General features: G+C 47.1%; 1 protein-coding gene across 4 annotated transcripts in view; it reads left to right on the top strand.

Moving 5' to 3' along the window:
* The first annotated feature begins 226 nt into the window (after nt 1-226).
* Nucleotides 227-11231, top strand: part of VANGL1 (VANGL planar cell polarity protein 1) — a 47939-nt gene continuing 36934 nt past the window's right edge. For 2 of the 4 annotated variants that reach the window (XM_007454786.1, XM_007454785.1), the window contains exon 1: nt 9020-9090. In XM_007454786.1, the coding sequence (XP_007454848.1) occupies nt 9020-9090 (71 nt within the window). Of the gene's footprint in view, nt 305-442; nt 619-2381; nt 2463-8883; nt 9091-11231 lie in introns of those variants that run through there. The other 2 variants (XM_007454783.1, XM_007454784.1) reach the window with 2 other exon arrangements.

The following is an 11231-nucleotide window of genomic DNA, read 5'->3' as shown; positions in this document are numbered from 1 at the left end:
GGGGTGCGCGCCCCGGCCGGCAGGGAGTGGCCGAGCGTTCCTGCAGGCGCCCGCGCTGAAGCACCGGCCCTGCGGGGCTGGGGCCGGACCGCCCTGCGCACCCCGGGAGACGGGCGCGCTCCGTGGTTCCCACCCCGCCGCGGGGCTCGACCCGGGAACAGCCCGCGCCCTGGGGCCCGCCCGACCCTGGGCCAGAAACCGGCACAGAGCTGGCCTGTGTTCCCACCTCGCCTACAGAAGGGAGCTGGCCCTGGAGGCGGGTGGGGGGCGAGTCCGGTTGCGCATCGGAGAGCGCAACAGGCAGGTAGGAGTTTACTTTCAAAAACGCCGGGGTGGAGCAGGAGGCGTCCGGCTAGTCTCTGCCCGAGGCGTCCCGGTTGGAGGCAGTCTCACCGCCCCGGGGCAGCCTTCGCCACGGGCAGGACCTCATTTCCTCCGGCAGGCTTTAAACTGCCCCAAGCAAACGTGTCCGGGGAAGTGTGAAGCTTTATCAAAATTTAAACGCGTAGGGTGGCGGAGGCAGGAGTGGGGCGGAGCCGCGGCCTGGCGGCCCGGAGATGAGCTAGTGAGACTTGGAGCTGAGAAACCTGTGGCTCAGTTTTCACAGCTTCAAACCAGGTATAAAGCCCACCCCGCGAAGGTGTTGTGAGCTCGTTTAGCCGCTTGTTAAGAGATGTTAGAGCTCTTTATTATGATGATTTTGTGGCTGGCACGTGCATTTTGTTAAACCCCTTTTGGGGGGCTGTGATTGGAAATGCATGTATTTTTAGACATCTATTCCAAAAGCTAGCAAGCTGTAAAGAATCTGGCATTTTCACTGATGTGTTTATAAATTTTACAGGGCTGCTGGAAAAATATTATAACTTGTGTCACCAATCAACAATGCTAATTAGCATTCTCCTTCCAGTGGGTGGGTTGTTGGATTACACAGCTCCTAGGCTCTTTAAGTGAGATGGCAGAAACTGTCTGAATCCAGGGAGATGTAATTAGTCATTTTATGTAACCACTAATTAGAGTTTTTAGAGTTGAATTAAATCAATGTGATATAGTTGGGGCTTTGATTTGTGGGAGGAAACTGTTTATTCTCCAGTTCAAAGAAATAACGCTCTTCACCTATCCATAAGCATTTAGCATTCCCAGACATTGGTGTCTCTCAATATAATTAGTGAAACAGCTAGGGTGAAATTTTCACTGTTACAGTGTTGGCAGTGTGACTTGGTTGCAACTTAATTTGTAAGTAAAATGGGAGGATTTTGAGAATGGCATATTTGTAAGGACTGCTTGCCAGGCAACACATTTTGATTGCCTTGTGTACCTGAGCAAAAGGATGAAACGGTAAAGGAAGGTTTCCTGACCAAGAAGCAATGCCAGGTCACCCTGGTCCACTGGAGAATAAACAAATGTTGAGTGAGGAAGGTATTCTCCCCTCCAGCCCCCAACAGACACAAACACACACCCTGTTTGTTATCCCAGACCTCAGCAGCATTTGGGTTGAGTGGGCACTTATCACATTGTATTTTAATAGGCAGGTTCGACCTTTAGGCTGTGAGCTCCTTGGAGTTAGAACTATTTCAGATTCATTTCTTTTCTTTTGGACTCCCCACAATGCTTGGGACACTGAACCTGTGAGTAGGAGTTGAAATTTCAGAATTCTTTGTGGGTTATGTGTGGTTTGGGACAATTTGTGATGGTTGCCTCCCCTCCTCCCTGTAAATAAACAAGTCTGGTAATTGCTACATTGTTATATAGCTTCCATAGTCAAGAGCACAGGTTCTGGAATTAGATTCTCAGAGTTCAAGGCCCGGCTCCAGCACTTATCAGGTATGCCACCTTGGTTTTCTTAACTGTAACATGAAATTCATATTTTTTCTCCCATATAAGGTGTGTTCTGAGGATTAAGTGAGATATTATATGTAAATGACTTAAAACAGTTCCTAATACATATGAAGCACTCGATTAACTGTGAGCCATTAGATTATTATGGCCCTTCTCTATAAAGTGAACTAGCTGTGGCTAGGGACTAGCTGTGTATGGGCATCATGCTGTGCCATTTTCCAGAAGGCGGACAAGACAGGATTAGGTGGACGTGGGGTCGGACCATGTTTCTAGTAGTGGCTTTGGTCTCACCTGAAGCCTGATGAAAAGGTGCATGTATGTTCAGCTGAGGTCTGTCTCCACTGGTGTCCTTCTGAATACCACTTTATTGGACAGCAGTCATTGGACCCAGCATCATGGAATTTACAGGGGTTTTTACAGGGAAATTACAGGTATTTTCGAAATTACCTTTCTGAAGCGTAAAAATCTGGCAGGGGACAAGGGGCGGGGGTCACTTGAAAACAAATATACATCGCAAGAACTCCAGACACATTAACCATTCACAGCTTTTGGAAATCTATACCCAGCTGTTAAGGGTGTTTCAGAGGTAATTGATGACTGGAACCAAGAGGAGATATTCTGGGAAGGTGAGTTGAAATCATTGGTAAAATGAGGTTGACATTTTCTTTTCTTGTGAATAGTGGCCCGGAACCACTCATTTATAAGAGCACTGTTGTAATGAAAGAATCACTGGGTTTGTTGCAAATGCCACAGTCCTTCTGATCCCCACATCAGTGGCCTGGATGATGTGTTACGGTTTATAGACCACAAGTTCAGCAAAATACTTCTTTCCATCCTCCCTTACAACCCTGAGGTCCTCCAGATAAACCCAATAAAACACACAGAGCTTTCTCTGATACTCATTTCTAACCTGGGGACGGTAAAAGAAGGCCTGCAAGGAAAAGATTGGAAATCAATAAATTAGTTAACTATAGCTAATGGGATTCATTAAAGGTAGACTCACATAGACCAAAAAAATACATAAGTTTAATGAAAACGATACATAAGTCATGTGCCTTACAAAGGTATTCTTTCCAGTGGAAGGAATTTAACTTTACTAAGTGGTAATAATGCTTACCAGTTGTGGGTGCTTACCGTGTGCTAGGCATTAGTCTGAATGATTATGAATGATCTCATTTAACCCACCTTGAGCCTATAAGGTAAGTAAAATATAATTCTGTTGTTATAATTAGGGAAACAGGCACAGAAGGGTTAAGTAATTAATCTGAGGACACAGAGATGATAAGTAGTAGAGCCAGGATTTGAACAGTGACAGTCTAACTTCAAAACCTGTGCTCATTGCTTGTCCCCTGTAGAAGAAACGTTGACTAAACAAAATTATCTAAATTATCCTTTTCCCCTTGAGTGCCACGTAATTGAAAATGGGTACCTTGAGAAAAATGTTAGCTTGAAAACAATAAAAATAATAAATGGTGTAATATATATAGAGTTATATATATGATAAAAGTCAAATATTCAAAGTGATGTGCACAGTATATGTAAACACAGTTGCTTCCCTTGGAAATATATCCACTGCAGAAGGAGTAGAATGGCTCTTTAAATTCAGCATGTGTCTCTGTACCCCTTGCAAGGTAACTTTCTACCCTCCAACCCAAGTTCACTTAATAGCTCTAGGCACAGCTGTTGACATTTTTATAATTTCCTTTTCTGAGAAGGTTAGCTTATGTTTACCACTGTCATTACCATAACATATTATTTCCCTCATATGATTTTCTGAACACTGTGTTTTCCTTTCAAGTAGGAGTCAGGTATATTTTTTGTGAGTGAATGTGACTTTAGGGGCAGATTCTCTTCGAGGCCTCTGATCCCCACTTTGCTTTTAATAAAGGTGGGGGGTGAAGGAGGTTCTCTGACATTTTTGCTGGGGAATTCCAGATTTAAGTTCCTGCCACTTAGTCAAGAGTGCTCTTGAACCTGTCTCAACACTGCCCTCTGACCTTCATGAGATGTGATTTGACAAGCTCTAGCCCTATCCTGGTGTTTGCTTGCAGCCCGGAAGGGATAAATGACAGGAGGACAGGAGGAGTCAGAGACTGGTGCCGGTTCTTACTGTGTCTGGCATATAACCTTTGCCTCTGAGTAAGACTTGTGCAAGCAGCCGAGCAGCTCCACTCTTGGTGGTTCGGATATCACCGTGGGATGTAATCTCTGCATCTTTTTCTTTGGTTGTAAAAGTGAGGATTTAAAATAGACAACCTCTAAGGTTTCTTCCACTGTGAACCTATGGGCTCCACGTCCCAAGATCTGCCACCTAAACCCTTCCTTCATTCAGCACACATTTACAGAGAGCCTGTTGTGCTCCAGGAGCTGGAGAGAGAGTAATGAAAGAGGCCCCTGCCCTTGTGGAGCTTACTGTCTCTACAGGAGCCAGTCCCTGTGTAATTGGAAATTGGGATATCAAGAAGCACCGGGAGCTGGGAAAGGGCCAGGTGAGGCCGGAAGACCGGAAAGGCCCCTGAAGGAAGCTGTATTTCAGCTGAGAGGGATGAGTAGGAATTGGGCAAAATGAGGTGGGTGAGAGTGAGTAGAGCAGGTATACTGAGGCTGCATAGAGCCGGGTTCCTTAGAGAACCTCGGGTAGAGAAGGAAAGCCCAGCTGGAGAGGTGGGCAGGTTCTAGCAGACCAAGTGAAGGATTTTGAGTTTTATTTGAAGTGCAGTGGAACACCATGGAGGGGTTTTAAGCAGGGAAGTGACGTCCACGTCACTTCCACTGATTTGGAAGATCACTCTGGCAGCTGCCCAGCCAGAGCCAGACACAGTGTGGGTCATGTCAGGGGTCAGTGTGATAGATAGATAATTCCAGATTCCAGGATCCACATTTACACCTTTATGTGACCCTATCCTATTCAAGCCAGTGCAGCAGCCTATCAGTTTATTACCCAGAGAACCTGATTCCTTTTCTTTTCTTTATTATCTTCCTGATAAGGCCTCCCTCTGACCTTATCTGAGTTCTGCTAATTTCTTGTGCATACAAGGGAACTATCTTGTAAATGTACTGCTGCAATGATAAGCTTCAGGATGTGTTTTTCTGTTAACTATGTCGAAACTCTTCCATTGGCTTTTGAGATGAGTTCACTCTGGATTTTGTCCGTCTGCCTCTGGTTGCTGCTTCTTAATCCTCGCTGAGATCTTGGACAAGAATTGATAGCTCTGATAGAGGCAGTGTGACGCAGAAGGGGCCCCGAACTCTCGAGAGACTGGATTCTGTGAGGAAACCTGCAGGCTTTGTAATAGTTTTGCCCTGTGTCTGTGGAGCCTGGAGGAAGTGGGTGGCCTGAGAACTGGGAGAGTGAGGGGTGGATAACAGGGGACAGAGGGCACTTAGTGACAGAATAATGTGTGGGCTGAAGGGGGGAGAGAGTTGTGAGAATGGTGCTGGGTTGGCTGTATAGGGTCAGTAGGATGTTTGTATGGTGCCAGTGGAGGAAATTGAAAAGAACAGTCCGGGGCACTGGAGAGCATCGTGGGGGTGATGGGAATCCCAAGTGTAGCAAGAGGCATCTGAGTAGGAAATGTGCATTGGGGATTTATCCTTTCAGTAAGTATTTGTTGGGTACCTCTTATGTTCAGTGTATCCTGGGGTAGGTAAACAGTAGCTCCTGTCTCCATGGAGCTTATCCTAGAGTAAATCCATGGATGGAGAGAATAATGGGTGAGTTTTGAGTCTTAAAAGATAACTTGATGGGGGAGAGGGAGAGGACTGTTGGAGGAGGAGTAGCACAAACACCATCAAATCGGAGGAGGACAGACAGCAGAGCTCCGCGAGGGCAGCCGTGTGCTGGGTGCCATTGTCATTGCTGTAACCTAGCATCGCCTAGCAGGTCTCTCATAGCCCCGGTAAACGTGGAGGCGGATGAATGAATGCATGCGCTAAGAAGGTCTGGGGGGGAAGGAGGACAAGGGTGGGACCTTTGGATTTGGCTCCTGGCAATCTCTGGCCAACTTAGCGCTGTTTCAATGGAGCGTCAAAGATGGAGGATTGGGGTGACAAGAGGGAGGGAATGGCAGCATATGCAAACCGCCCCTTTGATAAGTATAGTTAGGAATTGTGAGAGAAAAACCAGACAAGGGCAGCTGGTAGAGTGGAGGCAAAGCTTTCCCCCAAACAGCACTTGCGAGCCCATGATTTCCTTTGAGGGACGTGCCTGGAGTTGCCTTAATGGATGGCCGGAGGTTTCAATGAGGACTAAGGGTGACGTCCTCTTGCAGTATGGGAATGAAATTTGCACTAGCATGTGCCAGAGGCTTTATTTTGCGAGCTTCCTTTAATGCTTAACAGCAGCCCTAGGAAGAGGTCATATTAAATGGCCTCATTTTACGGGGGTGTCAGGGGGGTGGGAGGGTGGGGAGATAAGCTCAGAGAGGTAAGTGTCTGCCCCACGGTGTCACGGCCGGGGAGCATGAATAGCAAAAAAAAAAAAAAAAGAAAGAGAAGGGGGGGGGGGGGGGGGGGGGGGGGGGGGGGGGGGGGGGAGATAAGCTCAGAGAGGTAAGTGTCTGCCCCACGGTGTCACGGCCGGGGAGCATGAATAGGATCAGCCCAGGTCTTCGGGGCCTGGGCCACCTGCCTCTGAGACACCCCAGCAGCATTTAGCCGGAAATAGCTAGAAGCTGGGATGGAAAAGAGAATCGAGACTTAATGGGTTGGAGGGCAGAAAAAAGTATAGACATTGTGGATGGTCAATTCTGGGTGCAGAAGACAGCAGTCAGGTTTCTGGGCCAGGCAGCCGGGTGTTGGAACCTGCAGGTCAGCAGAGAGCTGAGTGAAGGGCCTTTGGGGAGAGGCTCGTTCAGGGCAGGTCTGGAGATCTTGGCTCACCTCCTGAGGCTGGCGTCTGCCAGGTATGGAAAAGAACAAGCAGCACAGCCCAGAGCAGAAAGGAAGTGAGAGTCTGAGGTGCTGAGAGCTCATTGAAATTGCTAGTGAACATGCTGGAAGGAAGAGTAGCAAGAAAAAAAAAAAGATGAGCCGGGCTCTTAAAGTCTTCTAGAAAAGTGGGGGAAGGTCCAAGAGCAAAACTAACATGTTTTTAAAATGCCCACAGTGGGGGTTTTTCCACATTTGATTCTTTACAGTCACCCCACGAAATAGGCTGCCTTATTTCCATTTTACGGATGAGGACACCTGAGGCTCCGAGGGGGACACAGCTAGTTAGCAAGCCCTGGACTGCGCTGGGATGCAAGCCCAGCGCTGTCTGGCCGCAGGTGAGCCTCAGGTGGGAAGGTGAGCATGGGCACCCACTCTGTCTTGCTCCTTTCCGTGTCTTTCTCTTACTGAGAGAGACAAGGAGAGCCTCTAGGTTGGGGACTGGTCACGGGAGTCTTGATAACCCCAAATGCCCCTTATCCAGCGTATCGGAGCCGGTGCTGGGAGTGGTCACAGTTGTAGCTTGTTTGTTTCTCGCATGAGCCCTGTTATTCACCTTTTACGGATGTGGGTTCAGAGAGATTTAATAATTTGACTGAGGTCGTATAGCTAACAGGTGAGTAAAGCCTGGGATTGGAACCCAGCTCCTAATACTGTATCAGTTTATATCTCCAGGATCCACCCTGTGAAGTCCATGGCTGGTGGGTTTATCCCCATTTGACAAATGAGGAAACCGAGGCTCAAGAAGGCAGGTGACTTATCCCAGGTTGTACTTGACAGTGAGCAGCCCTGGCTAGACCCCGGGTCTCCCCACTGCTCACCTTGGGCTCATGCAGGAGAGCAGACATGAAATAATGAGTCAGGACATCAGGACAAGGGAGGCTAGCTAGCCCTAGGTGACAGACCCTAGGGAATGAATGACGAGGGCAAACACAACCTAGGTGGTGCTGAGGCTCGGACTGTGTTGGCCAGTGGTGGTTTGTGGGTGATTCCCTCCAGGCTGGCAGGTCATTGCTCAGGAGCCTTGGCCTCCTCCCAGTGGGGGTAGAGGTATGGCATTTGCAGCTTCTTTGTTTTTTCTTCACACTGATCTCACTGGCTCTGTTTGCAGTGTCAGCTTCCAGCAGCGCTGGAAGGAGGAGCCCTATGGGGTGGAGACCAGCTCTGGGGTGAGGGGTGCAGAACTCCTTTCTCTCGAAGTAAAGGTTTAGCATGTGGGGCTCAGGAATGTACTTAGAAACATTTCCAATTTATTTTTATTGCATAGCAATATTTAATGAAAATGTGGGAAAAGACCCAGGAACCTGCAGCTAATAAATCACCTGCTTTCATTTTCTGATGTTCTGTCATCCTCGTCCTTACATAAGTGATTTTATGTGATTGTAACTGGAGTGTAGATTTCAGCGTCTATCTGCAATGCTGTATGTAGCCTGCTTTTTAAGTTTATCACTATATCATACAAATTTCTGTTCTTCATAATTATCATTTTAAACAGCTCTATGATATTTCTTTGGGTGAATGAATCATGTTTCCCTGACCTAGTCCTCTCTTTGGGGGGCATTGAGAGTGTTTCTTGCTTTTCACTATTTTTGACAATGTGCTAATAATAGTTTTTCGTTTAAAAAAAGAGATTAGTCCCCTGAGATAAATTCTCAGGATTTTGGATTCCTGGATTAAAGAGACTGAGAACCTTTTTCTTTTTTTTTCCCCCAGTGGTTTCGGAAACTCTGAGCAAATCCCTTAGAAGCTGCTTCCCTGGGTATTGTTTTGTAACCAGCACACTGGCAGTGGGAGCTGGGCGCGGTGTCTAGGGCTGGGATGCCAGGGAGGCCGGCTGTGTCTGGGAGATAGCCAAGGGCCAGGTCTCTCCCACCTCCGGTTTCCCCCGCTGCTGCGGGGCGGGGGTTAGGCTTGCCCGGCACCCACCTGCCCCCCTCCCAGACACCTGGGCAAGCTGGCTACTGCCTGAGTGGAGCATTTAGCACTCAGGAGCCTCACCCTTGCTCACTTGTTCCATCATAGAGACCTCAGAGAGGAGGTTGCTACTGTCACTTATCTTTTGGCCCCTTGGGTTTGGCTTTGAAGGTTGATATCTTTTTTTTTTTCCTGTTTTCCCAGAATTCGTTCCTGCCGAAGAGTAAGTCCTTGATTCCCAGGCCCTTTGAGGTCTGAGGAGGAGCCCAGTAGGTGAGATTCTCTACCTCTAAGGAGAAACAGTACCTGCTCCTTCAGCAAGAGCGAGCTCTCCATTGCTATGGATACCGAATCCACGTATTCTGGATATTCTTACTATTCTAGTCATTCGAAAAAATCTCACAGACAAGGGTATGTAAGCTACTGCTTGTTGCACTTTTCCTTTGGGGGAAACTTGCAGGTTGCTCAGGCTGCCTGGGCTCACTTTCAAACAGTCCCCCTGCAGGGCAGTTGACACCGGAGGTTCAGTCCAAGAGCCTTTAACAGGCATTGGGAGGAACTACACCACCAATTTACATTTTCTAGCCACCATTACAGTTGGTGACTTTAAGTTCTCACAACTGATTTTAAATTAAAGTTTCTCCCTTCAGTGGAAACGTTTTTCATTTCTAAGTACTTTTCATAGATGACAGTTCTCTCAAAGCTTTACCAAGAATGTGAGTGAAAGTTCCAAAAAAAAAAGTGTTAATTTGTTGCTTCTCAGCCAGAGTTGCTGACTCATTATCCATTATGCATTTGCCTGAGGCTTATCCACTGAAGTGGCAGGATTGGCCTAGTGCCTTATTTATTTCTCTCTGACAAGTCTTCCCAGTGAGCAGGCCTGGGTTTTGAAAACTCCGACCTCGGTGATGGGGTCAAATTTCCTCTCCTCTGTGAGGAATGAACAGGTCTGCACTGGTATTCTTAAGGCCTGCAGTATTACAGACCTGCAGAATGGTGAGGAGAGAAGCGAGGAAATGAATGAATGAAGAGGTGGTACTGTACTGGTGAGGAGTGCAGTTGATAAAATTGCAGTGCTGCCTCTTACTTAGAGCCCTCATTTGTAAAATGGGTATAGCAGGGCTGTTGAGAGGATTAAATGAGATTATGCTTGTGAAGCATTTAACACAGCACATAGTAGGTCACTAACCAGTGGCTGTATTAATGCTATCAATGGCCTTGGCATTTCAGCACCACACTCAAAGGCCCACCTGTGGTCACAGCCCTGCCATGGCTGGGAATGGTGATTATAGTGGTGTTCCCCTGGCTGAGCAGTTCCCCATACACGCAGCTGAATGCAGAGCAGGATTTTGTTTCGTAAAACAGCAGTAAGATATGGATATCTAATTGATTTATTCGTTTGTGAGATGTATGGATGTACACACGCAGAAAGGGGTCTGGAAGGCTAGTGTCCGAGCTGCCCAGAGCGGTCATCCCCAGGGGAGGGGTCCACACAGGATGGTGACTGATAGGAACTTTCATTTATGCTTTATCTTTCTGCACTTGTTCAGTCTTTTACAAGTGTATATTTTGTGATTAAAAGTAGAAATGGAATGAGTGTAAAAGAAGGACTTTCAAAGATTATTTAAGGACATGAGAAAATACATAGATGCCATGTTACTAAAAAACAAGATTCAAAACTTTGTGCATATAATGGTTATATATTCTTACGTACAATGAATGGTAACAGATTGACCATGCCTGTCTCTAGATGTGCAACTATTGGGATTATAGTTGTGTGTGTGTGTGTGTGTGTGTGTGTGTGTGTGTGTGTGTGTGTGTGTTTTTAACTTATTTTCTAAATTTCATGTATTGCTCTTATAATCATAACAATCTGGGGAAAAGAGGTAAATGTGCTTGTGCTGGAGCCCAGGCAAGGCTTTCTAGTCAGCATGGGAAACAGCAAGGAGGGCTGCTGACTGAGTGAGGCGTAAAGTAACATGCCAGAGCCCAAATCCTGAGAAAGTCAGGAACCCTCTGGTGAGAAACATTTAATCACAAATTTCAATCAGTGGGTAAACATATCAGATTTGTTCTAAAATACTAGAAACAGCTGTGTAAAAATGTCCAATCTTTGAACTTAACTGGCAAAAGCAATTCCCTTGTCAGTGTGCCAAGCTTCCCCATCCTACGCTGTGATGAGTGGAGTGGGAATTTGGGGTTCTCTTGGTGCTTGGGGATGAGTAGAGAGGGACGTCTTGCAGTGTTCAGAGGAGGAACCATCTCTGGCCTCCTTTATCTAGACTCGTGTCCCGACTGTCACTGCTCTGCACTGCTGTTTCCTCAGGCCCCTTGGGGCCCCGAGAAATTGATACTGCAGTGCTCTTGTGGTAACTTTAGGAGACTGTAACTTTCAATGAGAACAGCATGCAGAACTCTGAGGGGCTTCTGGGACCCCTGCAGAAAGTACTTGGTGGGCTTCCCTGGTGGCGCAGTGGTTGAGAGTCCGCCTGCTGATGCAGGGGACACGGGTTCGTGCCCCAGTCCGGGAAGATCCCACATGCCGCGGAGCG

This window comes from Lipotes vexillifer, unplaced genomic scaffold (assembly GCF_000442215.2).
Source record: "Lipotes vexillifer unplaced genomic scaffold, Lipotes_vexillifer_v1.1 scaffold998, whole genome shotgun sequence".
Lineage (NCBI taxonomy): Eukaryota > Metazoa > Chordata > Mammalia > Artiodactyla > Lipotidae > Lipotes > Lipotes vexillifer.
The sequence above is the reverse complement of the archived record's forward strand: the minus strand, read 5'-3'. Positions and strand labels throughout refer to the sequence as shown.